The 25,951-nt window shown below is 35.0% G+C and overlaps 1 protein-coding gene across 1 annotated transcript in view; it reads left to right on the top strand.

The window, feature by feature from the left end:
• The window catches only part of MMP16 (matrix metallopeptidase 16), a 281,597-nt gene extending 256,065 nt beyond the window's left edge, over window positions 1-25,532 (top strand). The window contains exons 8-10 of the mRNA XM_008001035.3: window positions 10,608-10,758; window positions 20,111-20,226; window positions 25,096-25,532. Coding sequence (XP_007999226.1) covers window positions 10,608-10,758; window positions 20,111-20,226; window positions 25,096-25,430 — 602 coding nt within the window. The 3' untranslated portion in view covers window positions 25,431-25,532. The remainder of the gene's footprint in view (window positions 1-10,607; window positions 10,759-20,110; window positions 20,227-25,095) is intronic.
• The last annotated feature ends 419 nt before the right edge of the window (window positions 25,533-25,951 follow it).

Genomic DNA, 25,951 nt, shown 5'->3' with positions numbered 1-25,951 from the left:
TTAAATTTATTGAATGTCAGTTATACCACAATAAGACTTTTTTTTTTTTTTAACAAGAAGCTTTACTAAGCACATAAATTTATGTTGGAATAGATGATGCAAATATTTCATACATTTAAATATACTGATGACATAGGTAGTACAATTTGATTCCTTCATTATTCCAGAGCATGTTAATTATGAATATCCAAATTAGTACTATTTCAGTCTTAGTTTCTTAGTTGAGTTCATTGGTAATCAAGTGCAATGTACTCTCATAGCTGAGATGCTTTCATTCCGCAGCAACTTTCCCCTCTAGGTTAAAGTTTTAGTGTTATTGACAATAGTAGAAAGAAAATTTAATCAATTAAGTCTTAGTAAATAACTCATACACTTACTGAATAAATATTATAAATACTCTGTGATCTCAATTTAATTTTAGATGCTACAACTTATAATGATTATAAAGTATTCTCTCCTAAGTGTTTATCTTGGAAATAACTACCAAAAAATTTTGATGCCCACATTTTGAATAATTTTGTCACTGTTGTTTTATATTGTTTATCTGTGTTTTATTTTTCCTCTGTAATTTCTCATCTTATTTTTATTTGTTTTTAATTTATGTTTTATCTTTGTATCACATTTTGTATCAGATCCCTCAAATTTTTGTGAAATGACTATAGGTACAAGTAAGTAGACAAGTATTTTAGGTACTTTTTCTTTCAACCTCACATGTGTAGACATATGTGTGTGGGTGGGTATTTTTTTGTTGTTTTTGTTTTTTTAAAGAAGCCAGTGTATAATGTCTCCCTTCACTGATTAAGTTGCTTGCTGTAAGGGCTGTTGAGTGAGAGTATAGATATACAAACCCATAGGCCTTTCTTACTGAAAGTCAACCAGCTTTATGGTTTGGTGTATGTGACTATCACTGAGCACCATTTACAGTTGTGATGGCTGAATAGACCCATTTATTCCTCTATTTGATATTTAGTAAGTAACACTGAGTCATTCTCCTTTATGCTCATAAGGTGTTTTTTTTTTTTTTTTTTTACTTAGAGAGACCCAGAAATAGAAAATGTAACACACCTCAAGGAAGTAATATGCTTTTTATTCCAGCAACTGAATGTACTCCACACTTTGTGCTAGTTAGCTATCTTTCTATCACTCAGGTATATCCCATATAAAGAGTAACACTTTAGAAACATAATCAAGCCAGGTATACATTCTCAGGTACTAGGCATGTTAAGACTGAATGGTTATGAGATAATAGTATCAAAAAAGCTGTCTTGAAAATTGAGCTGGTGCAATCTCTTTCAAGAATTGGAAACAAATTTTAAAACAAAGATGCTAGTGTTGTCAGAATCCTTAACAGTCAAAATAAAATCAAGTAGTTGAAAAGTTGTCTCAAAATTCAAATTATTGCTATCACTTAACAACTTTAAGCAATACTTATTACCCTGGTTAGCAGTTTCATTTCAAGAGACACAAATCACTTATGGAATATAAACTAAAATATATGAGACAGAAAAGAGGATGGCAATAAAATTTGGGAATAAAAATGGCATACAGAAGATGTGTATCAAAAGAGAGGAATTGTCTAAAATACTTGGTGCTAGAAAATGGCAAAGAAAAGAACTGTTTGTTAAGAAATGGTTTATATGAATTTAATTGTTATGTTATTTCAAATGAGTACTCATAAACCGGCAATTTCTTTATGCTGCTCACAAATTATTTTTCTTGAAAGGTTTAGCGAGTATTCATGAAGTTCATTTGACGTTGAAATACATTGTTTCTTACATAGTACAATAAATAGGTAACCTAAAAGAAATATTTTCTATAAATAGGTGAATACAATGATTATGTATTTATTTATAGGATATAACAGAAAAGTTATGTATAAGAAGTTATACTAGATTAAGGAATTTATAGATAGTAGTCTTGGTATACATGAAAATAGATTTAGACTAAGCAAATAGTGCTATTTTTTTTAATTATAAATATTTATAGAATTTTAGTATTAGTGGTTTTGTTATATGTTGAAATGATCATCTAAAACATAGGTCCAAATGTTTAATATTTGAAACTCTTGTTCCTAATATACCTCTACTTATTATAATGATTCAAAAACTCTATAGTATATTTTTATTATGTCTATTTTCATTTATGTTTAAAGCTGCAGTATTTTCCTATTAATATTACTTGTGTATCTAAAAGTTTTCCTCATTTTCAAAAACTGTTATAACACAACTTTGTTTGTTGTGCCCCTTTGAGTTCCCCAGGAAGCAGACACTGAGACCAAGTTAGGAGGTTGAGTGGTTTGTCAGGGAAGAAGGTAAATATATGAAAGATTAAAGGGGACAAGGCAGGATTAGCAGTAGGTGACAAAGTCTTGGTGAACCCGATGCCAAGCTTCAGATCAAAGAATGCCTCTTAGAGGACTTGCATACAGAGCAAAAATGACCAGGCTTTAGTACTCTGCTGTGCTTAGTCTTTGATGGGAGGCTGCTGAAGAAGAGTGTAGCGTTGGTCCAATTGGTGCATCAGACCCAAAGGTGCTCAGCTGATGATAGTTTCTTTCTCTAAGGAAGACCTGAGCTGCACACCTCCGTGGCAAGCACACTTGCATAAGCATTCAAAATTCTCTGCTTACTGGATAATATTGTGGAATCTGGAAAACAAAATGCTGCTAACCAAAAGTCATATGACCTCAAGAGTTGAGCATTTATTCAAATTTCCTGAGCAACCTACCTATAAACGATATAGAAATCAAAACATATTCCAAATATTGAGCCCAAATAAGAGATTAGTGTTCCTTAATTGTTTATTATTGGTATCATTTATTTATTTGAGTAGGTGATAAACAAATTTGATCAGTGAAATACTGTGTTATAACCATTTATTGGGACATCCTGAGGCACATACAATGTGAATGTATTTGATCTCTCATTATTTCCAGAATTCCAAGCAAGCATTAAGTTAGCATCCTATGTACAAATTATGAAAAGAAAGCTCAGATTCATGACTTGCCCAGGATCTTACAGCTGGTTATTGGTAGAGCTGTGACCCCCTAGTTCTGACTTCAAAGCTATTGAATGCCCCATTAAATAACATAATCTAACAAATAAAATATCAATTCTTTATAACACTTTTTTAAATTCCCTGATGTTTTCTCAATGAATATATAAATGATGAACAGTAATCAGTCCAATAAACAATATTTACTGACGATTCTATGCACAGACTTCTGTGTTATGAAGAAAAACCATTAAGGAATTTGTTTTCTAATCTTTTCTGTAGAAGACTACGTAGTAAATACTTTCTGCTTTGTGGACCATATGGACTCTGTCATTAACTACTAAACTCTTTCATTGCAAGGTAAAAGCAGCCATACACAATATGTAAATAAATAAGTGTGGCTGTTTGCTGGTAAAGTGTTATTTACAAGAACAGGTGGCAGCTAGTGGTCCTCGTTTACTGACCACCGTTGTAATAGAAGACACAAAATATCAATGTATGAATAGTTTTGAGGAGACAAAAATACAGTTTATTTTTTTTTTAATTTCTTTAGTAATAAGGCACAAAGGATACCTGACTACTCAGGATACAGTGAACAAACATGAGCTGAATACAGTGGGTTAATTAATAAACACTCCCATTGAAAATGTTTGGTGATTAGTTGATAAAGGAGGGAAGAAGGGAATTATTAGCAATTCTGAAAGCTAGAATGTGAACTCGTTCCGTTCTGAGAGTCAATTTTGGTTAGTAAGATAAGCACTGAATCAAGAGGCCTGGACTGCAGTACAAACTTATTAGCACCTAGTGGTGTGGTTTTAGACACACCACTTCTTTGACCTGTAAAATAAGCAAATGCGTTAGGCTGGATTCTCAGCCACTTTTCTGATCCAGTACATCTGAACAATATAAAGCACTCCCATCATTAACAGTGGTTCAGTTCAAGGGGGTCAAAAAGCAGGTAGAAATCTTAACCTCCAGAGTAAGCATTGTCCTTCTGAAAAAAAAAAAGAGGTTATTAGATACTGCTTGTTTCCTGATAGGAACAGCATTTAATTTAAAAATTCTTTGTGTGATTATTTGTTTACTGTCTATCTTCTCTGCTCGTCTGTTCCACAAGGGCAGGAACTTTTTGTGTTGCCTTCATCAGTGTTTCTGCAGCTCCTAGTTGAGTGACAGACTATAATAGGCTCATAATAAACAGACATTGAATAGGAGAATAGATGGATGAATAGATGGAATAAATGGATGATTGAATGTCATCCATCCATTGAATAGATGGATGGATAGACGAATATCATTGAAAAATCACTGCAGTAGATGATCTGTGAAGTCCTCTCCAACTCTAAATATTTTTAAAGCTATTCTGTTTATAAAATCTTTTGGTCTTTAATTCTAACTTGTTGATATTTTCCCTCTGCATTCTGCCGAGTACAATGTCAGTAAGAACTAGTTTTTTTCCACTTGCTCCAGAATATGTCAACCTCATCTGAAATCCAGGGAATACTTACATTCTGCCAAAAAGGCAATATTTTCCTTGAGAACCAGACTGTCTGATGGTAGGGTAGTTAAAAAACCACCTGTCATATGTACAGTAAAAAGAGTTGAATATAAATCTTACATATTTAACTGAAAAACTAAAAAATAGAAACAAAGTCATTTCAGTTTTTTCATATGAAAATCTTAACTCATCAGGATGTAAAAGTAACTGTATAATTGTATTTTCTCAATAAACACTCAGAAAATTAAATGTTACCATTCATATTATTATTGAGTTATTTCCTTGAATTTTATGCCACATACTCAGCAGACATGGTGGTATTTCTTAATTTTGTGTGAGTAACTACTGAAATTCCATCATGCAACTTTACAGCAAATGTTTTCTGATAAGCTATTTTGCTTTGTTTTCATAAAGGGAATATAAGTGCATTTTTCCTAGCAGGTTAAGAAATAAAAGCTAATCGAGCTGTTTTATACAAAGGACTTCATCATTAAAAAGTGAAAGATTGATTATTTCTCCCTTTTGTTTATGGAAAATACTAGACCAACAGTACAGGAAAGTATTTTCAATGTATAGTTTTAAAAAACAGCAACAATAACAGTTTTTTAAGAAGAATAATAACAATTTCCTATAAGAACAGTAATTCCTTTTCTTTTTTCACACATTATCCTCTACTGAGACACCAGGACTACAACAATAAACTAAGCTTCTGTGAACCATTTCTCCTGCTCCATGCACCAGGGCATCCTGGTTATTGATGAACCTAGTGTCATCACTGAAAAAAGCCTGGAAGAAATTATCATGCAAATGATAATCAAGTTTAGGAGCTGCAAAAGGAAGTGATCGAAAGCATACTAGAGTGCTTCTGCTTGAAGGACAACCAACTGAGTTGAGCTGACACAAGATGTACCCTAAATAGCTAGCATGAGAGGCATTGAAACTGCATACTCCTTCCTAATTAAAAAGGAGATGAAAGCAAAGGATGCAATAAGTCACTGAGGTATATGCCAACAGAAAAGACCTTTCTCTCTCTTTTTTCTATTGTTTTAAGACTTTCTATTTTAAATGCTACAGAGATTTTATTAAAATATAGAGCATGCTATGAAACAGCTTTCTGGATTTTCCAACTCACTGACTCTGGCAAGGAAGTGATCTGGGCCTTTGGGATGAGGGGGATGTGTGTGTGTGTGTGTGTAATATTCAGATTATACAAGGGCTGAGAGTAAGTTTGCATTTTTATGACCGTATTTCCCAACACTTGATTAAATATAATCACGTAAATAAATGATTTTTCAGCACAATACCAGAGCATGCCTTATATTTTCTCACTCTTGCTAGTGGTTATAAAATTTTTAACTTGCTAGTGGTTATAAAATTTTCCTGCTATACTAACAAGATTCCGAAGTAATGCCCTCAATGGTATTTATGTAGCCTTTATTTTGCCTTTTGTTAGATTTTTGGTCCTATATTTGAGTAGTCGTGTAATATTAAACATGGTTCTTTGCATCAGTAACTGTTTATTAAGCACCTACTTTCCAAGCACTACAAATGAGGTGCTGCAGGAAAATAATGTGTTCGATGTAGTGTTTTTCCTCAAGTTACTCACACTCTAAAGTGGGTGGCAGGCTTGTGATTCATCAGGGTACAATGTACTAAGTAATAAGATCAAGGTAAATGCTGGTACTTTGACAATGTAAAGTGCCCACCATACTCAGATGGGAAATGTTTTTCAGAGAAATCGTGCTAAGCTAAGTTTTGAAAGTGTCATCCTAGTTTTCCATAAATGGAGATAAGTGGAATGTAGATGAGATAAGACACCCATACTGAAAGGAGCCTTGAAATGACATATAATGAATTTGGGTTTTATCCTGAATGCAGTGTGAAAACACTGAAAATTTTAAACAAAAGAGAGGCAAAAATCAAGTATGCATTTTCAAGAAATCCCTTTGTTGACTTTGTGGAGGACAGATACAAAGGAAACTGACTGGAGACAGGAAAATGAGAAAGGGAACTGTTGAAATAACGTAAGCTAGGAAATAAACAGGTTTCTCTTAAGTCTCATGGCTGAAAGACAGCATGGTACCATTGGCTAGAGCCAATATTCTGGCCAACAGGCTTGGGCTCAGATGCACCTAATAACTTACATGATATTTGATTGTTCACAATTTTACGTTGAACAGTCTCATTCAGTTAAAAGAAAAATAAACCCTGTAAGATTAATTGAGCTTATGGGGAACTTATGGTAAGCAGTGGGTGTGTAACAGAAACTCAGACAGCCAGGGTCCCTCTCCCATTCATAGCTTCGCTCCTTGCATCACTTTTCTCTTTTCATTCTCTTTTCTCTTTCAGTCCATCTCTTTTATTCAGTTTCTGCCTCCTTATAATATCTGCTTCCTCTGGCCATATTGGCTTCTCACGCTTCATATTATATAAAAATAGTCAATTTCCCCTGCTGAGAGGGAAAAATCTCTCAGTATTCTCTGGGTCATCCTCCCAAGAGAGAAACATGGATGGTTCTGCTTATCTCTGCTTATCAGATGAAGCCATGTCTCCATAGCTTACTCTGCAGCACAGCATTTTGACTGGCTCTAGTCTTACAGTGATAGTATAGAGAGTGGATTTGGAGAACAATGACACCTACTTTACAGCTTGTGGACAAAGCAATTACCTTTAGAAGGGACGATGGAGGGGATGATGGAAAGGACCATTGGTAAAAAAGAACAACCTTCAAAGGACAGTTCTGAGTGAGAGTTAGGAATTGAAATCAGCTGAATGTATTTAATGATCCATTAAATACGGAAAATAAGGAACAAGGTGGTTTCTGATGTCATTCACAGAATAACTAGCATTCCATCTACCCAAAGAGGGAAAATAAGAAAGGTTTTCAGATGAGTTCAGATTTGAACTTTGTAGAAAATCCTATCAGATAACTATGGATACTGGTTGGCTTTCAAGAGATATTTGGATCAGAGATAGTCATTTATGACTACATTTTTTTCTTTTCGACTTCTGACATTTTCTTTTGCTTTTGTCTTCAACACTGCCTTTTCTTTCTCCTCATGTGCCTCCTCTTCCCTCTTCCTTTATGTGATCATTCCTAATGGTCATAGATTACTAGAAGTCCAGTTATGGTTACTCTTTATCTTCTGTATATACTTTTCCCAGGATAATCTCAACACATCCTAAATTTATCCTAAATGCCACGTGTAGCCTTGTGTCTTACAAACTTATTTTCAAACTGACATACCTGGTTGTCTACATGACTTCTTTATGTAGATATCTCACTGACATCTCAGACCCTTGATTTAAACTTCCCACTCACCTTTAGTCTTGTCTTATTAAATAACACTGTTATTCACTTGTCTACACAAGCTAGAACTTGAATATCATTCTTAATATTATCTTTATCTTATTTCCTTCAGCAATGCCTATCAATTCCATCTCCAAAATATGTCCTGACTTTATTTTATCCTTTCCATCTCCATTTCTGCTGTATTGGTCCAAACCACTATCAAAGAACTTTTTGATTTAACTGTTCAATGACTTCCTATTTCATTTAGAATAAAGTTCAACTCCTACATGGGTTACATGATCCTCACCTCTATCATTATACACTCCTATCACACTCTCTTCTAGCCGCACAACAAGCTTCTTCCCATTATAACATTTATTCTTTATGTTTCCTTTACCTCAAACAATCTTCAGTGGTCTGGCTCCCTTGAATAATATGTCACAGTTGAATAAAGAGATCTTTCCTATGTCTAATACAAAGTAGCCCCATCCCATCACTGTCACCTTAATATCCTTTTTTCTTTCTCTATTTGTATAGCACTTTGCTTTCTGAAGTTTTAATTTATTTATCTGTTTGATTCAAGTCAATGTTCCTATACTCACTCACTGATATCTAAGTTTCATGAGATAGAGATGTTGACCTTCTGCTTCACTTCTCCATCTGTAGTGCCTACAATAGTACCTGGTACATGTACTGAGTAATTATTGAGTGAATGATTCAATTAATTCTTGCCAAAGAAACTTGATGGGTCATCTTGTTTTCATTCTGCCCTTTATAATCCATTTTTCACCAAAAATAATTTTAGTGTATAAAACCAATCACAACCCAACAAAAATTTCATCTCCTTGATGGCCTCCAGTACACTCTAAATAAGATTTCAACTCATTATGTTCATTTTCAAAGATTTGTCCTTGCTTATTACAAATTACAGATCTTCTTTCAATTCGTTGATCATCCCAAACTGTCCTCTGCTCTGAATGCACTTCCCAATATTCTTTGCATATTTATTACTTTCTCTTTCTTTAGATTTTGTTGTATTTCTTCAGAGAAGTCTTTCTGACCTTTTTACTTAAAGTAAGTTCCCTTTATTTTTTTTTCTCAACCTGTTTTTGTTTTTTTTTTTTTTTTAGCCTTCACTAGTTTTTGAATTACTCCAGTTATCCATGTGTATATTTGGTTTTCATCTGCCTCTTCTGCTGTCATGTAGGATGATCAGGGTAGCAATCAGGTCTGTCTTATCCTCTTCAGTATCCTGAGTACCTGGTATGATACTTGGGATGCTTGAAGATACCCAGTAAATGTTGTTTTAACTCAAATGGTATCAAATGTTAGTAGAAGGTCTTGGAGTAAATGAGATTAACCATGGTTACAAACTAGAAACTCCTAACTAAGTTTAACCTAAGGATGTGTGGTTTTTGTTAGCTTATTTTGTGTTAAGAGAGCACATGTTTTAAATTTTTTGAATACTCTTAGGTATTACAGGAAAGCTATGGTTTATCATAGTCCTTATCTATGGGTGGTTTTGAAATATTGTAGAAAGGACGTTGGGACACCTTACTTTGCCAGACATTAACCCCAGGAGGTGCCAGAGATCCAAGACGATTCTGGATCATAGAATGATTCAGAAGGCCCAGGAGAAGAGGACTTGGGGAAGGAGGGAAATACGCCTTTAGGGTAATAGATATTTACTGACTTTTTTGGAAATATCTCAATATTAGTGTAGATATTGCACTACTACTATCATCCCTAACCTGGCCCCTGTAGTTATTTGAGTTTGTGACCCTTCCTTATTTAGGATAAGAAGAGAAGAAAGCAGAGAACATAATCTTAGGAAACAATAACATTCAAGGGCTGAGTACAATACAGTAAGCCCAGAAAGGAGCAGCTAGAGAACAAACAAAACAAAAGAAAATGGTTTTCTGGCAGCTCAGGGAGGAAAGTACTTAAGGTGGTCAATTGTGTCAATAGATAAGGATGGAAAATTGTTTAGTTGGAGGGCATTGGTGACTCCAGAACAAAAAGCTTGGTGGACTGAAACTTGATAGGCATACCAGAAAGGGAAGTGGTGGGCGCAGTCGGCCAGGGGCACAGGGAGGGCACGAGGAAATGTGCTGTCTGTAGAGAATTGTCAAATAGCAATACAATTGACTAAAGCCTGTCTGCTTTTGTCTGCTTTTTGGTATCATCATGCCATGCTCCAGCAATTCCAAACATGGTTAAAGTTAAAATTTTCCTCCCCTCAGTTACCACTCTTAAAGATAGGAATAGAGTTAACAGAAGAGGGCATGAGGTCAAGGGAGGATGAATATATAAGACTAGGGAGACTTGTGAACATTTATATAATCAGAGGAAAGGACCAGCCCAGAGGAAGTGTTTCAGTCAAGTAGAGGTTATAATCACTAAGTCAATCTGAGGGCATACCCGTTGCTCAAAATACAGGAATGATTTAGCCTTGAAAAAAAGTAGGACCTCTAATTCCTAGGGGAAGAATTCTTCATCCTTGACTTAGAATTGTTTCTTTATGGTGAAGTTGTAGATCTATTTTATTTTTTAAATTCACTCACAAATTTTGGTTATATTTTTATATTAATAAGTAGTGTTCATTATATCCACTTGTGAATGATATTTCAAAGATAACATTAATATTCCAGATGGGACAACTAATAACTTATTTCAAGGATTTATTATGATATATATTTAGTATAATTTTAAATGTATAGTATATATTTAATATAATAATTTTAAATGTATTGTGTTAATTAGATATATTCTAATTTCTGACATTAAATTAGTATATTCTGCATTTACACTTATTTCATACAGGTAACAAATATTGGGTGTTCAAGGATACAACTCTTCAACCTGGTTACCCTCATGACTTGATAACCCTTGGAAGTGGAATTCCCCCTCATGGTATTGATTCAGCCATTTGGTGGGAGGACGTTGGGAAAACCTATTTCTTCAAGGGAGACAGGTCAGTATACACTTCTGATGAGAAAAACAGTTAATTAACTAATGTTTAGAAAATCAGCACTTCTAGTCTATCAGAGGCATGAGCTGTTGATGAAGAATCCTGGTGGATTTAACACAGGAGTTAATGCAATTAAAAATTGTTTTATATTTCAAATAATATTTAAGATAAATCTTTCTTGAATATATTCAGCTAAGGTGACTTTCTTATGAATATGTATACCTAGCATATGTTTTTCCATTTCCCCACAATTGTAACATGCCCATAATACTATGTAAGCTGTGTATATGTGTGTTCTTGCGATGCATTTTTTGGGGAATTTTACTTACTTTGTTGAGGAAAAAAAAAAATACTTTTTAGCACATGATTTTTGTTTCACACTCAAAGTTAAATTTTTATACTTTGTATACAACCAATTGTGAAGACTTCCAAATAATTTCAGTTTAGTCACAGATTATATTTCTTAAGAAGTCATTTATTTAGATACCATAGTCAAACTATCACTGGGCTAAATACTTTTAGCTTGAAGGATAATATTTTCTCCCAGCTATTTTACTCTCTTATTTTTTTTTCCTTTTGTGATATTACTAACAGAGTTCACAAGTTGAAAGAGAATTGTTAGTTTAAAACTTACAGTAAGGCTGAGTGCGTTGGCTCATGCCTGTAACCCCAGCATTTTGGGAGGCCAAGGTGGGTGGATCACTTGGGCTCAGGAGTTCAAGACCAGCCTGACCAACATGGCAAAACCCTGTCTCTACTAAAAATACAAAAATTAGCCAGGTATGGAATTACAGCCATGTAATTTCAGCTACTTGGGAGGCTGAGGCATGAGAATCACTTGAACCAGGAGGCAAACTAGTCTGGGCAACAGAGTGAGACCCTGCTCTCAAAAACAAAAACAAAATTAAAAAAAAAAACCTTATGGTAGCTATTAGGCAGATATAGCCCTAGCCCTGCCCAGTTGTTAACAGATATTACAAATGGAAAATATATATAAGTCGAAGCCTATATTTTTATTAATTTAAATAAATATTAAATAAAAAATCAAAAATCAAATTTTAATTACATTATTACTAGCTAGCTCACAATGAGAAATTCATAAGTAGACTTCATTGCTTTGTAGGATGATTTAAGTCTGCCATTGTACTTCCACTTGTTAGTAAATTTTTTAAAAAATACACACATATAAATTACAGGCTTCAATGTCCAACATTCCATTACTGAGTTTGCCATATTATCTTAGCATAAAATAACCCTATGCAATGTCTCCAACTTTAGGAGAAAAGTAAGTAAGGCTATAAACTTTGTTTATTTGGAAATTTACAATTTTTAATTGCAAATGATTTCAAACATTGAGCTTTATGTGTGAACCAAAAGTTGCTATAATTGGCTTCAATGAACAAGAATGTACACTTTTAAATTTATCCTTTTACTAACTTTATATGCAGTATTTCTCTATTTTTCCATAGCAATATACTGGTTGATTTTAATTCATTATAATGAAGTTAGACTGTGCTATAGTGTTTCTTACTAAGCCACAAATTAAAAATATCTATCAAACAAAAATTTGATCAAAGGAGAAGATGCTACTTAAAGCCACAAAAAGTATAATGACTCTCAACAGGATGTCAATGTAATAGAGTATGAAAGGGGAAGAACTTTATTGCCACTGCATAGTGACCACTAATGAAAATAAATCTGCAGACTTATAATATATTCTTTAAAATGGTATAACCCTTAAGGTTGTTAAATTCACCGGCTGATTTTAATTGCTTGAATGAGTACCATGCAGATCTCAGTACTATATGGACTTGCACTTTTTTCTTTTTCTCAAAAAAGGGCAAAAATGAAAGACTGAGGAGACACTTTGGAGAAGTTAGCTTCTAGGGGACAGAAAATGGAAGCTGAACTTTTATATAACAGTTTAATTAAAGTTTCATAGATAATAATAAAAATGCCCATTTCATTATCGGATAGCTCTTTTGCCCACAAATGTAGAGATTACATTTAAAATGTTTTCATTCTAAAAATTTAGTTCTTATTGGAACATTTAAGTTTAAAGATTAAACGTGAACTACCTTAAATTTGTGAAATCAGTGGAGGTTAGATGCCAAAAGTATAGAAGAATAAAGACTATAGAAAACAAGAAAAGGGTTTTTTAGATCATTTACTCACCACTTGAAAAGCTACATGCTAAATACAGAAAATGTATTTTCTACATGCTAAATACAGAAAAGCCTTTATTACTTTTAAGTTCTGTTTAAATAACTATGGTTTTATAGGTTTTAAAAAACTGAAAGCAGGATTTCAATTAATATCCATGTGTGATCTTATGTAAGATGTCATGAATTATAGATGTTTTATAAACAAATTATTCCATAGTCGTATAATTACGTATTTCTAGAGTCAAGAGTAAATTATCAATATGTGTATTCTAGATTTAAAAGTTAGATGGAAAAGACATTAAACTCTCTAACTGAAACAAAGAAACAATTTAGTTGTCACTTTTATATGAGAATTTATTTTTTATTATTTCTCCCCTCTTCTCCCACTTCCATTTTTCTGCTTACAAAAAAGAAAAAAATTATGTCAACAGTTTTCTATATATCTAAGGCTAAGAGCAAAAATGATTTTAGTGAGTATCTAGAACAGTTGTAAAAAATTCAAGTCCTTAAACAGATCAGGTGAGTAATGGCTGTAACACTGGGTAAAGTAGTATATCCAAGGCAATAGCGAATGACGAGTACTGTGGTGAGCTGGAAAGTGCAAAAACTCTAGAAAAGCATTCAAAATCAAGATTACTTAAAATAATCTACTATGCAAACAAAGCACGTCTTTAAATTAGATGCTGCCATATGTCAGCCTTGCATGTTGTTCACTTCCTACCAAAATCTAGATACCCTCAATTACAGCCCAGGAGTACCCTTCCCTCTCCACCAAACTGCCTGTGACAGTATGAACATGAGGCAGCCCATTCTATTCTCGGTAGCTCTAATGCCTGCTTCCTTAGTATTTCTGCACGTGTCCTACCCTAGCACTTATTTCATTCATTCAATAATGCATTTTGAAACACAAAGTATGTGACATGTGCTAGGTAATGAAGATGGAGTAGTAGAAAGAAAGACCACAGAGCTCCTAGTTTCATGGCACTTAGACTGTGTTGGGGGAGACAAATAATAAACAGTAAACAAATAAATGACCCTGATAATTTTCACAGTGAGAAATGAGACTCCTGGTGGTAAGGACAGGTTAGGACTTAGTGTTGACTTGGGGGAAGGCCTCACTTGTGAAGGGGACACTTGAGTGGGGACTTGAGTAAGAAGACGTTTCAGCCATAGAAAACTATTCAGGACACTGTGTTGCAGGTGGGTGATATAGTCATGCAAAGGCAATAATGTAGGAAAGAAGTTGGATTGTTCAAAAACAGTGTTGCTAGAGCATAGTGGTTAAGTGGTGGAAACTGGAGGATAGAGACCAGATTTCACAGGGCCCTGTAGCCTATGGCAAACAGTTTGAATTTTATTCTAAGTACAAGGAAGGGGCATTGGAGGGTTTTCAACAGGAAAGTGATATGATCTTCTGTGTATTCACAAAGATTGTGCTGGCTTCTGTGTGAAGAATGGGCTCCAAGAGTGGAGGCGTGGAGGGTAACTGGGAGACCATTGAAGGAGTGCAGGAAGACATGATGATAGCGGTGGAGATGGAGCAAAGTGGGTGGGTGCAGGATACATTTTGAGTATGATAGCAAGTTGTCCTCAGGGCTTGGATTTTAGGGGAGGAACAAAATAAATCAGGGCAACTTCTAGGCTTTCCACTCAAGTAATTAAGTAGATAGCACCTTATCTGGTGACAAGACAGACACGGAGAGTAATACTGGGGAAAGGGGATTAAGAGATTGAAATATCCATGCTTGACTGAGGTGCCTATTTATACACCAAGTGAAGAAGTCAAGTAGGTGGTTAGATAATTGAGTTTGCATCTTACTGGAGAGTTTAGTTGGAAGCACAGATCTCAGACTTATTGACATATAAATGGTATTGAAAGCAGGAGTTCATGTGAAATCTTCTAAGTATAGAGATAGCTAAAGAGAGTAGACGAAATGACAGTTCTTTAAATAAATCTGTAAATTCAGATTAAAATATACAGTGTTGTACTATTTCACATACAGCATGGAACTCAGTCCCTCAGATTCCTACTTGCCCTTTTGTTAATACACTACAATTTGGTCCTTGGATAAGTTTTGATCTTCATAACATTTAGCTTAAAATGCTATATTTCTAAGTCATCTCTCAACATCTCGCAAACATATCTAAGACTCTATTGCCATATTTCATAAGAAGCTTAGCTGTCGAGAATTTTAAGGTATTTTCAAATAAAAAGAACAAAATGTAGACCTACTTTATTTTCTTGATTATTATCATCACTAACAGTCAAATAGAAAAATACATTTATTTCTTCCAGCTTTAATGGTATGTTTATAAAGTAATTTCTTAATGTATATGTTTTGATTCATTCAAAAATACAGCAAAAACTGATATATTGATATTTTCTATTCTGTTGCATTTTTAAGACTGATTCTGAGGAATGGGATTTTGGAGCATTGATTAAGACTGCTAATCTCAAAAAAAATCATCTGATTAAAGTCAAAATTCTACAGTAGAGATAATTGATGAATCAGAAGAAAGAGCTATGAGCTTCATTTATAATAGCTTTTATTACTTACTGACCCTCCCACACAAAATTTCAATGTTTTCCATGAAAATATCTACATTTTAAACCCCCCAAATGGTTGATGTACACAGTGTTCTCATCTGAATATGCTAATTTACTTCTCAATGCATCTATAAGCTTATTTTTCAGGGAGAAAAATTCAGTGGGATGAGCTTTTTTGTTCATGTTGACATATGCTCAAATATGTTGGAAATTAAAATACAAAGCAATGTTTATGAATAAGCCTCAGCACCTTTTATAAGACAGCACTAAATAGATAATTCTAATTGCTTTCCAGTTTACTGGATATATTTCAAAGCTGACACAAAGCAGACAACCTTTGGGTTTGAGCCTATGTTGAGTTTTTCTAAAATTGTAAAATGATCCTAAATTATTGTTTTGCATTATCTGCTGAGAGGGAAAAATGCGTTTATGTTGACGAATTCATACCCAAATTATGTTCCTACAAAAGAGTGTAATACAATTTACATTCCATTAACGTTTTCCTGAAATGAGATCTCTCTGAATCCTATGAGTCTGGCATATAATATAGGTGCACAGAAAAGCATCAGTGGGTGAATGAATCTATGAATGAACAGACTAAGGGAGAAAGGAAAGCTATACCCAAACAATGAACACCAATTGTTTGAATGACAGCATTGAGAGAATAAGAACTACAGGCAGACACCAGCAGTAACATTTGAATTTCAATTCTACCACATTCAAATGCAGTAAATGTGACTAAGTCAATTGTCTTTGAATAATATTATACCCAATGCTCTGTCATTGCTTAAATTGAGTGACAATTCATACTAAATCGATGGTTAGGATATTATTTTGGAGAACTCTGTAATATGTGATGTAAAAGACTGTTGAGGGATTTAAGCAAAACAATGTATGTGTATAAATTTACTTTATAGCTACAAAATGCTACATAAAGTGTAGTTATTTCTACATAAAAAACATAACTACTTCTCAGAAAACTAATCTGGTTGCTAAGTATGTATTAATGTTACTTAAATCACATGCAGGATGTGATCCCATTGTCCTCGGGATTTTAAGTTATTCCAAATTTTATTTATTGTTATTATTATTATTATTTGAGATGGAGTCTCTCTCTGCTGCCCAAGCCAGAGTACAGTGGCGCTATCTCAGCTTGCTGCAGCCTTCGCCTCCTGGGTTCAAGCGATTCTCCTGCTTCAGCCTCCCAAATAGCTGGGATTACAGGCACCTGCCACCATGCCCAGATAATTTTTGTATTTTTTAGTAGAGACAGGGCTTCGCCGTGTTGACCAGGCTAGTCTTGAACTCCTCTTGAACCTCAGGCGATCCACCCGCATCGGCCTCCCAAAGTGGTGGGATTATAGGCATGAGCCACCATACCTGGCCTATTATTATTTTTTTGAGACAAGGTCTCATTCTGTTGCCCTCACTGGAGTGCAGTAGCATAATCGCAGCTCACTGCAGCCTCAACCTCCTGGGCTCAATAGATCCTCCCACCTCAGCCTCCTGAGTAGCTGGAACTACAGATGCGCACCACCATGCCCAGCTAGATTTTTGTTTTTGGTAAACACAGGGTTTCACCATGTTGCCTAGACTGGTCTCAAACTCCTGGGCTCAAGCAATCCATCCACTTTGGCCTCTCAAAGTGCTGGGATTACAGGTGTGAGCCACCACACCCGACCCTAGTCCAAATTTTAAATTAGAATTTAAAAGCTCACTTTAAGTTATAGTTTATGTCATCTAAAAATGCCATGTATTGTCAAGATATGTCATTATTTATTCTATTATAAGAGGAAAACCCTGTCAAGTAAACTAACACTGTATCTGTTGAAAGGGCATTCTGATGTTGAGACATGTAAAATGTGAAAAAGTGTTTCTTAGGATCCATGAAATAGGTATTTGACTATTTCCCTGCAAGAGACTTTCTTTGCTCAAGTGTGGAAAGCAGTTTTATATATTTATATATACACTATTGTAAACCCCACTGAGATATTTACTTGAGAGAAGAGATCTTTAGATTATGAGCAAATCTCAACTACATTAACCATTCATCACAGAATGTTCTGTGGGACAGGAATATTCAGAAATGATGTTTAATTTAAATATTTTAATTTAAAAGTAAATGTTTCCATGAACAAAATGTGAAAGAAAATATATTTTAGAATTAGTGGCATGATACACTAATGATTCCACTTCATTGTGCTCTTCCGAAGGATGCAGTTCAGGCACCATTCTTTCAGCTCAGTGCTTCTCCATGTAGCTATTTCTGATTTGTTCGTCAGATCTGTTCTCATCTTTGATGTGATGAGAACCTGTGACAAATACCCGTGACAGTTTCCCTTTTGGTGTAAACTCTTCTTTGGGTGTTATTTCTTAGAACACTTCCTGAAACAATCTTTTTCTATGTGAACATTGAAGATGGAGGAAGTGCATCTTCAATGGATGGAGGAATTCCAGATGTTACTCAAATGAGGTTTCTAGGAATTTATAGCAAAACCTTTGCACAGGACCCCAGAGCTCTGTAGGTAAAGAATCCTCCATAGGCCTGGCAGAGGCATATCCAAACTAGAAAATACTTATTTTTTTCTAATTTCAGATAAAATGGCTAAGACAAAAATAATTTTTTAAAAATGTATCATTTCCCAGATATGTGTTGGTGAAACACTAGCTTTAGTAGATCACCATAGATGTTTAGCGGGGGAAAAGCATTGTCAAATAAAATCGGGAAACATATTTAGTGGCATCAAATGAATTTGGAAACTGCCTTTATGGTGAAAATAGCAGATAAACATGGTTATCTGAAATCAGACAAACATGGTTATACTTCTACCTATCATTCATTGTCCTCCAAGAATTCTCCTCTCTCCAATGGGGACAGTGATGACTATCTCATGGGTTTGTTGTGATTAGGTAAAATAATGCATAGAGCAACCAGGCTGCCTGAAATCAGTGATACCACTGTGAACTCCCAGTGATTTTACCCGTTTGTCAATCTTTGTGACTATTCAAAATATAAACTCATTTTACCCTTAAAATACATGAAGAATAATGAGTGATCCAAAGTAGGGATGTTCACAATTTGTTCCTTGGAAGTCTAGGGGTTCTGTGAAAGTGGCTCACGGACTACCCTGTGAAGGGATAAGAGTCTGAGAGTTCTAACTCTTGGTGAGTTTTGCTCTTATTTGTATTAATGTCTACACTTTCGTACTCCAATCAAGACCAGCCCTAACGTCTATACTCACATTCCCAGTTTCTTCCTCAGCAGCTCCACCTTGAAGTCTGAATTTAAAGTAGCTAACACCAAAGTCAAGATTCCTCAATCCATCTCAGCTTACCTTCCCTTACTTCCTTACCTTACTGAATGATAACATTCTTCTTCCAGATAATCAGGCTTAAAATTCTTGAGTCATGCTCAGCTTCCTTCTCTTTCACACTCCACATCTAATCCATGAATACGTCCTTTGGCTCTTCCTTTAAAATATATCCCAAATGCCTTGATTTATCATCAGCCCTATAGCTGTTGACTCCTTAGTCCAAGGATTATTACAGTGACATCCCAACTGGCATTCCTACTTCTGCCTTACCTCCTTCAAACTCTTGTACTCATAGCAACCAGTGTATTCTTTAAGTTTAAGCTCCTCTGTTCAAAATATATATTGGCTTCCCGTCTCTCTTAGAGGGAAACCAAAGGCTTACTGTAGTGTAAAGGCTTGTCTAATCTTAGGTTCTGGTTCTGACTCTCACCTTGTGTCCGCATTACTAACTCAATTCCAGTCACCCCAGCCTCCTTGTAGACACAGGTACTCCAGCATGTGCCTGCCACAGGAATTTTCAACTCCTAGTTTCTCTGCCTGGAATGTTCTTCTCCCAAAAACTACATGTATTGCTCCTCACTTTTCTGTGCTCAGATGTCAACTTATCAGACAGGACCTCTCAGTCCACCAATTTAACGTGGCTTCTGATATTCCTAGATAACTCTATCTGCTTTGCTTTTTTCATAGGTGTTATCACCTCCTATCATAGTATATATTTATTGATAAATTAGTTTATTGCCTATATCCTCACATATCCTATAATGTGAGATCAGTGAGAACCACAGCATATCGGTGTTGTTCAAGGTTGTATTTCTAGCCCTACAATAATGCCAGCAACATAATATATATTCACTAAATATGTACTGAATGAAAAAATAAATCAAGATTCTACTTAAGATTATTTCAAAAAAATGTTCTGCTTCCTAAGAAAGATTTTAAAAACTCATGAAAACCTCTGATATATATATATGCAGGTTGGTGATGTCCTTATGAACTATAAATATACTTAGCTAGCACTTTTTATTCACTTTAGCATACTGAATAAGAACTTATTTTTAACACAGGCAGGATATGGACAATAAGATGCCCATTTTTAATATATGCAGGAGAAGAAACAGAATAAATGCCTTATGCCAATTGTATTTTCAGTTATTTAAATCAGAGCTTGCCAGTTGGAGTTCTGTAAATCATTAATAGGTGCACAGGTAACAAAGTCAAGCGCACAGCAAAGGTCTAATAAATGTTAGCTATTATTGTTTGTATGCGTAATCTTTCCCTTATATGTGTATTATTGTGGTGGTGGTTGTTGTTGTTTTTATCCTTTGTAGATATTGGAGATATAGTGAAGAAATGAAAACAATGGACCCTGGCTATCCCAAGCCAATCACAGTCTGGAAAGGGATCCCTGAATCTCCTCAGGGAGCATTTGTACACAAAGAAAATGGTATGCAACATGTGCTTTCTACATTTCATAAGTTTGCTATCTTAGTAACACATTAGGCTTTTTTACTGTGCTAAATTAAGCCATTGGAAAGTGCTATACTGGAGCTATGTAATACTGTATTTCTATTTATATGAACTTTTTTTCCTAGATTTACATGTAATGTTATGCTGTAGACATTTTTTAACCTCAACTTATTTTAGTTTGTAAAAAAGTCATTAGAAAAAAGATGAGTAATAGTTTAATATGGAAGTTGTGTATACCTTTGAAGTAATCTCACCTGTATTTCTATTAAAATTCCTGTAAAGATAATAAAAATACATGGGACAGAACCGGTCACAAGGAAGATAGAGGTGCCACTTGAGTTATTATATCTGGTAATAATGCATGTTGAGAATTATAATTTTTTATGTATTCTTTGACTTAGAGTGTCAGCAAGCAAGGAAGAAGATTCCAGCTCAATATAGTGAGAATAGAGTGGATATATGATGGCATAATAACAAGAAAAAAATCCAAGAGCTGCCTCTTTACTTGCTATCCCAGGATTTCACATTCAGCTAGATCCCGAGTGGAAAGTTAGCCAAGCCATGGATAATCCATACTCCCCTATCGGTTGGCATATATGAAATGTAAACATATCTCTTCTCATCCAGGGATTAGTAAATACGAATAAATCATAATAATAATTTGAAATTGAATTTATATGCAATATTTCAGAACAAAGGAAAGGAAAATGACATTCTGAAATAGAGAGAAAAAAATTTACCTCATCAAATTATTTTCGATATGAAGCATAAGAAAATAGTATATTATATATGTCCTCAATAACATGAAAAGTCTGTGACATATGTTCAACATCAGCAAAAATAGGTATCTTTTGCAAGACAAACTTAAGTGCATCTAGGGGCAAGGAAGAGAAAGCAAAGTTAATGAAAGAGTCAGGGGAGAGTGAAAAAATCATACTAGCACTGAAAACTGTGATTGACCATAAGCCTATTGCAAGATTAAGAAAACTCTACACTGGCAGAGGATGGGAACTCACGCCTGGGAGGCTGAGGTGGGTAGATTCCCTGAGGTCAGGAGTTTGAAACCAGCCTACCCAAATTGGTGACACCCCCATCTCTATTAAAAATATAAAAATTATCCAGACATGGTGGCATGCACCTGTAGTCCCAGCTACTCAGGAGCCTGAGGCAGGAAGATTGCTTGAAACCAGGAAAAGGAGGTTTCAGTGAGCTGTGATCATGCCACTGCACTCCAGGCTGGGCAACAGAGCCAGACTCTTTCTCAGAAAAAAAAAAAAAAAAAAAAGGAAGAAAAAGAAAACTCTATGCTAGTATAAACTTCAGAGAACTTAGAACCAGGATAAATTAATACCAATCAGAAAAATCAAAGTACATGTACTGTTTTTTGAGCATTGCTGTATGTATAATGATATACCACTACATTCTGTGTGATAGTATCCCAGAAGTGGAACACTGTAGGCAGAGGCAAAGTCAAAAAGAACCTTGAAGTCCTGATCATAGTACTGGCTGAGAAAAATAATTTTTTTGTATTCTATTGGCTCAGAAAATTGAAAGACCAAGTTAAGATATTACTTGTATGTGACAGAAGCAGAAATCCATAGTACAGTGAGACTAAGATTAAAACGTAACTCTCTGAGATAAAAGGGAAAGGAATAAGAGAGTAAAGGAAGTCACTATAAAGTCACATCGGAGGTAGTAAAATCACATTAATAATGTGCCTCAAAACTTTCGAAGCTATACACATAAAAAGGACAAAGAAATGAAAAAATGTGAAAGATGAGCACATCAGTTTATTCATCCACATGTATTAAATAGCAACTTCTTACTAATGAGCATGTAAGAGTAAGAAATAGAACACAGAGACCCTCCTCTCAGGGTACATCTCCTAAGCTATATAATAGTACCAGCTGTGGAGAATTATCTCTCATTACACTTTTAGGATGAAACAATAGAAAAGTCCAGTAAAGTTCAGTCAAACATAAAAGGATCATCAAATAAAACATAGCCTCATTAATTTATTTTCCAGAATTTCTGAAAACAATGAAAATTTAGTTAAGAATTCACCAGAAGTTGTTCTTACATAAGCATGTATACAAAAATACATGTCAAAGCTGCTTTTAAAAGAAAAAAAAAATACAAATACCTAAATATTTATTCAACCAACTGACCTTTCATAAATGAAAAAACCCTAAATTATTTAACAAGATGAATTTTGCAGGATCAAGGTTTGACATACTTCTATTACCAAGATTTTAGGCTACTTCCTTTCAAATGCTTACACTATCTCCTAGTAACTAGACTTTTTTTTTTTTTTTTTCTCTAAGACAGGGTCTTATGTAACTATGGTACCCAGGCTGGTCTGTAACTCCTGTATGATACCCAGCCTGGTGTTGAACTCCTGGGCTCAAACAGTCCTCTTGCCTCGGCCTCCCAAAGTGCTGGGATTACAGGCATGAGCCTCTACAACAAACCTAGACTTTTTATGTGTACCAAGTATATTCAATAACTACAATTCTACTCCTATATGTGGAGTGTGTTACTATAAAATTTGGCCTACAGAACTGTATAGTATGTAAATAGAAACTTCTTAACTTTCGTGTAATGCCCAGTAGCTCTATAGTAATTAGCTTTAGCTAAAAATCGAAGATGAGGACACTTCCTGGTGTTGGTTTCCAGTTTATATAAGAAGTGCATTCACCTGTTTTGAAGGTCTGTTTAATTCTAGATGAATGCCATTATTTAACTATGATTGTCTAATGTACTGTTATTTGGCAGGCCCTCAATGTTACAATGGCAGGCCCATTTCTTCATCCAAGCCTGTTGAGTAATTATATTGAATTTCATTAATGTGATCAAATACCAACTCTCGGCAGAACAACTCGAATCTACATACACTTGTTTTCACTTGGCAAGTTGCCCTCATTGCAAAACTGTCCTACGAAACTAAAAGCAGCAGTAGGTGTTTATGGCATTGAACAGAATGATTTCCAGAATAAAGTGACCTGAAGTGATCATCTGCCCTGTGTGAAATTTCTTGAGAGATGTCAGAGTTCTTCATTCAAAAATGATACCTCTCACACCCTTGGACGTTTAATCTACAAGTATTTGATAAAAGACAGGAGATCTCTGAGGTCAGGAGTTTGAGATCAGCCTGACTAACTTGGAGAAACCCTATCTCTACTAAAAATACAAAATTAACCAGGCCTGATGGCTTATGCCTGTAATCCCAGCTACTCAAGAGGCTGAAGCAGGAGAATCGCTTGAACCCGGGAGGCAGAGGTTGCTGTGAGCCGAGATCGGGACATTGCGCTCCACCCTGGGCAGCAAGAGCGAAACTCAGTCTCAAATGAAAAAGACAGGAGATATCTAAAGGGACCCAGTCTTAAAAAATTATTAAGTATCCAGGCTGTAGATCTAGATCAAGATTTAAATCTTGTGTTCACCAGAACATGAGCATGTTATTTTGTCTCTGATCCTCAATATCGTGGGCTTAAAAGAAAGGATAGTTAATTCTACCTGATAGAGTATTTGTGAGGATTGAAAGACAGGTCATCTACTAAACTTTAACACAATGCTTCTTCCATAATAAGTCCTCAATAAAACAGGAAAAAATATTACCTTCATTAATGATTATAAACTATGAATTATGCTTTCTATCAAAAATAGATAACTCCTAAAATATAGTTTTAAGTAATTATAGTGTTAAAACATTTCTTCTTGATTTTTTTAAGTTTTATCTCAAAGGACAAATTAAGTCAAAGTATTATAGTCACACAGAAACTTGACATGAATGAGCTGTGGACAGAAAGAAAAAAATGGATATGTGCCCAACAAAAGGATAAAATTTGGAGAACAGACCTAGGAAAAATGTCCCTATTTGTAGTTTAATCATCAGGAGCTTACAAAGTGTATTGTATGCATTCATAATGTTTTAGAAAATAAATTGCATGTTACTTGAGCCTCCCACATCCCACCTCCTCCCCGTTAAATATAAGGTACTAGGAAGTATTAAAAATGGAATTGTAGATTTATGTTCTATTTTATTCTTAAAATAGTGAATAATGGCTTTGGTACTTCTATAAAATATAGCTAGGTGACACAAATTAAACATACTTTTAATAAAGTAAAATAAGGAGGACAAAAGGAGAAGGAACAAAATGTTTATGACCTAGAGCCAGAAATGGGGTTAGAGTACCAAATGCTATGAATACGTCTCTACATGTTGAGATTCTTTGCAGACAAATGAAAGCCCCTCCAGTTTTATGATTTATATTTTATTATGATTTCTCATCCAAATTACAAAAGGAAGCCTGTTGTTTAGAAGGAGCACAGATTCCTGATACTAAGATGATTAGAAATTTCCCTTGAGGTGTTTCATAGAGAAGCTTCTTTATCATACATTGAACAATGTTCCCAGTAACAGCCTGAGAGTAAACAGTGTTTCAGTTTATAAGGCTGTTTCAGCATCTTTCAATATAGGTTGATATTATCACACTAATATGTAATTTTGTAACAACAGTCCTATAAGCGAGCAAAAAGATAAGGTTCTCTTTTCTAGCTTGGACTAGGAGTAGATTGCATAGCACGGTCTTTGAACAGTCCTCTGTAAATGATATTTCTCTCTCTGGACTGAGCTTTCCATAGGCATTAGATGGCATCATTCCTGGAGCACAGCAGCCACAGCCACCTTAACAGACAACTGAGCTGAAAATAGTGTTTTCTTCCTATGAAAACTGAGGGCCTTAAAATACATCTTTTAAGACATAGCCTATTTTAATAACATTTCTCTACATATACACTGTCACAAATAAGTGGTACCTGTGTGTGTGTATGTTTTTCCCCCTAGGCTTTACGTATTTCTACAAAGGAAAGGAGTATTGGAAATTCAACAACCAGATACTCAAGGTAGAACCTGGATATCCAAGATCCATCCTCAAGGATTTTATGGGCTGTGATGGACCAACAGACAGAGTTAAAGAAGGACACAGCCCACCAGATGATGTAGACATTGTCATCAAACTGGACAACACAGCCAGCACTGTGAAAGCCATAGCTATTGTCATTCCCTGCATCTTGGCCTTATGCCTCCTTGTATTGGTTTACACTGTGTTCCAGTTCAAGAGGAAAGGAACACCCCGCCACATACTGTACTGTAAACGCTCTATGCAAGAGTGGGTGTGATGTAGGGATTTTTTCTTCTTTCTTTCTTTTGCAGGAGTTTGTGGTAACTTGAGATTCAAGACAAGAGCTGTTATGCTGTTTCCTAGCTAGGAGCAGGCTTGTGGCAGCCTGATTCGGGGCTGACCTTTCAAACCCAGAGGGTTGCTGGTCCTGCACATGAGTGGAAATGCACTCATGGGGAAGCTTCCATGATGCACAGTATCTGCTGTTCTTCAGTCCTTTGTCTTTCTTTGTCATTCAGTTCTAGGCCTTTCCTCTGCACGCTCAATGTCCAGTAAAATTTCAGGATTAACTAAAGAAGAGGAGAAAAAGAAGAAAAGATTCTTCTTAAAAGTTTCTAATGTTATTTTCCTTCTGAAGTCTGAGCCCATTTCTGGGGGGAGAAAAAAAAAAAGCAAATCAGAAAACCCACGATTTTTCCTTCTTTTTTTTTTTTTTTTTTTTTTTTTTTCTTTTGCTTTAAAACAAAGGGAAAAAAGAGTTTAAACAAAAAACCCACAATTGAACTTCCAGGAAAGTGT

Source organism: Chlorocebus sabaeus, chromosome 8, assembly GCF_047675955.1.
Source record: "Chlorocebus sabaeus isolate Y175 chromosome 8, mChlSab1.0.hap1, whole genome shotgun sequence".
In the NCBI taxonomy this organism is placed as follows: domain Eukaryota; kingdom Metazoa; phylum Chordata; class Mammalia; order Primates; family Cercopithecidae; genus Chlorocebus; species Chlorocebus sabaeus.
This window is presented reverse-complemented; position numbering and strand designations above follow the sequence as displayed.